Below are 2,458 nucleotides of genomic sequence, written 5' to 3'. Positions count from 1 at the left end.
TACCTTTATACAACACCAGGCCTTTCTGGATGAAAAGCTTTAGCTTTTGCATAGCTAGGAAGTTATGCTGTAGTGGAAACATTATAAGTTTGAGGTAGATTTATCTGTTCCTCATAACTGGAGTTGTGCAGTGTGCAGACATTTGAGACTTACAGGATCAGTGCTGGCAATTCTTGAATAAAATGGTATGTTTGAGGACCTAAGAAGAGCCACTGACAAGACTGTGGATAAAGAAGGCTTTATTTATACATTTTAGCAACAGCAGAAATAATCAAAGATGCAGTTATCTGTTTTGTTTTAAAGTATAAAAACATTATAAATATTTAGCTAAAAAAGCGTGATTTATAAAATATAATCTGTGGAGATATATACACAGTTTAATTGTTTAGCAGTTCTCCCACCCAACATTAAAGATCAGATATTTTTCTATTTATTATTCCATGCTCACAGTTTAGTGCTCACAGTTTAAGAAGCAAAATAGGCAGGTGAAGATACAGAGCAGCAATCTGGTATGCGCTGTTCTGGAAGGAAGACAGACTGGGGCAAGAGCTGAGAGGAAGAACTTTCCCTTTCTTGATGGCCTTCAGTATATATAAAAAAGCTCATGGTGTTCTTAAATTTATGGATGCCTTTCCTGTACTTATGAAATACACCACCAGCTAGAGTCAAGAATAATGCGAGTTTTCTAGACTCAACTCTGTCCAATACACTTCTGTCTTGACTTGAAACCTATCAGTTATTCCCTTCCTGAGCAGAAATTGTTTAGTGTGCCAGAGTGGTTTTATATAGTAGTGACTATATGAATTTGTTTATGACTTTAGAACTGAAGCAGATTTCTAGAAGTGAAGGACTAGTGGCACCATCCATCTGTATTGCTGAGATGACAATTTCTTAGAGACAAATATATCTCCTTACTTCTTAAGAGTTCCAGAGCTGGAAGACCTCTAGTGAGGCCATGGAGTAGATGAGTACAAAAGGAATGTGACAGAAGATGTATGGTCAAAAAACAAAACAAAAAACAGACCCTCAACTTTCTATTACTTAAGGTGTTGCCATTTTCCTCCTGCCAAAGGCTATGGTTACCTGATCTATGAGGAAGTCCAGCTTCTTACTACAGAGTTATTAGGGTATTTCATATACTAAAAGCTAGAAGCCTCAGTATATGCTGTTGGGCAGCAGAAAGTATTAGACTTACAATTCATTTTATACACATCCCTCTTCACAGAGCTCCCACAAAGCCCGTCTTGAGACTTTGCAGGAGAAAAGAATAAAAGTAAAGGATGTGTGACAATGCCTGACACCCAACATTAGCAGAAACATACAGGAAATTAATCTATACTTTATACATCCTGATTTACTTGAGACTTTTCTAATGGCCTGTAAACAAGACATAATATTAATAGGGAGTTAGAGTAAAGACTTTTAGAAGTTAAAGAAAGAGGAGCCAAGAGACAGTGTTGTTGTTTATGAACTAAAGGAAGATATTATGTTAGTCCATCTTCACCCATGATTTGCTACTTGGTGCTCTTGCATTAAGATTAGTTTTAATTCCCTCAAGTGCTACTTGACAGTTCAGAATGAAGGATATATACATAGCTCTTATTATTCACATTATTATGAACATATGGTAGTCAAGAGCCGTGTCGTTTGAAATCTGACAGAAGCTTCAAGTGAGAAGGGAAGGTGAAACTAACAAGTTTTATGCTGTCTCCAGGTGGTTCTCTCCAGGCAAAAGGTGTAATTTGTGGACACGTACCAAATTATGTGCAATCTCCAGTGGTGGAATGGATGGTTAGTTACTGGGTGAACGCAGACTTTAACTCTTTGAATGCTGCTCGACGGTGTTTCCTCTCCTCCTCTTCCCGCTTTCGCTCATCCTGCTCTGCTTTTATCTCTGCTTCAAATTTACTGGCTGAAGAGAGCGCCTGAACCTGGAAAATAAAAGCAGAGGGAGGGGAGGGGGAAAGAAGAATTCAGACAAGAGCCGAGCAAAAGACTGGGAGTTTGAGCCAGATCTTCAGCTGCCTAATTAGATGCTGTGCTGAGCTCAATCAAATATCAATGATACTACAGAAGATATTTACACGGACCTGTTGGCTTAGGTTTATTCTCAAATCAATGGAAGGATAGCAGCATTTATTAGTTTCCATTAAGCAGAGCTAATGTGGGGGAGGTGGGGAAAAGGTGAGGGAGGGTTTGGAAGAAAAGAGAATGAGTAGATGCAAGTCCCACCTTGAAAGAAATTTAAATTTCAAAACTAGCAATTATGTCATTTTGAGTTGAATAGAAAAGAAAGCCAAATGTTACTTGAATTTGCAGGTTACAAGATTTAAAGTACACATTCAATATTGGCCAGTCATATCAAGGCATGTGTTCTCCCTTCATTAGTTAAAAAAAAAGTATAACTTAATCATCCCAGAAGGAGAAGTGAATATGTACAATAAAACTGGGGGGGGGG

General features: G+C 38.1%; 1 protein-coding gene across 1 annotated transcript in view; it reads right to left on the bottom strand.

Annotated features, from left to right (window-relative positions):
• Nucleotides 1–222: 222 nt before the first annotated feature.
• EFHD1 (EF-hand domain family member D1) overlaps nt 223–2,458 on the bottom strand; it is a 29,352-nt gene continuing 27,116 nt past the window's right edge. The window contains exon 4 of the mRNA XM_014522215.2: nt 223–1,931. Within this exon, the coding sequence (XP_014377701.1) occupies nt 1,797–1,931 (135 nt within the window). The 3' untranslated portion in view covers nt 223–1,796. The remainder of the gene's footprint in view (nt 1,932–2,458) is intronic.

This window comes from Alligator sinensis, unplaced genomic scaffold (assembly GCF_000455745.1).
Source record: "Alligator sinensis unplaced genomic scaffold, ASM45574v1 scaffold237_1, whole genome shotgun sequence".
Lineage (NCBI taxonomy): Eukaryota > Metazoa > Chordata > Crocodylia > Alligatoridae > Alligator > Alligator sinensis.
This window is presented reverse-complemented; position numbering and strand designations above follow the sequence as displayed.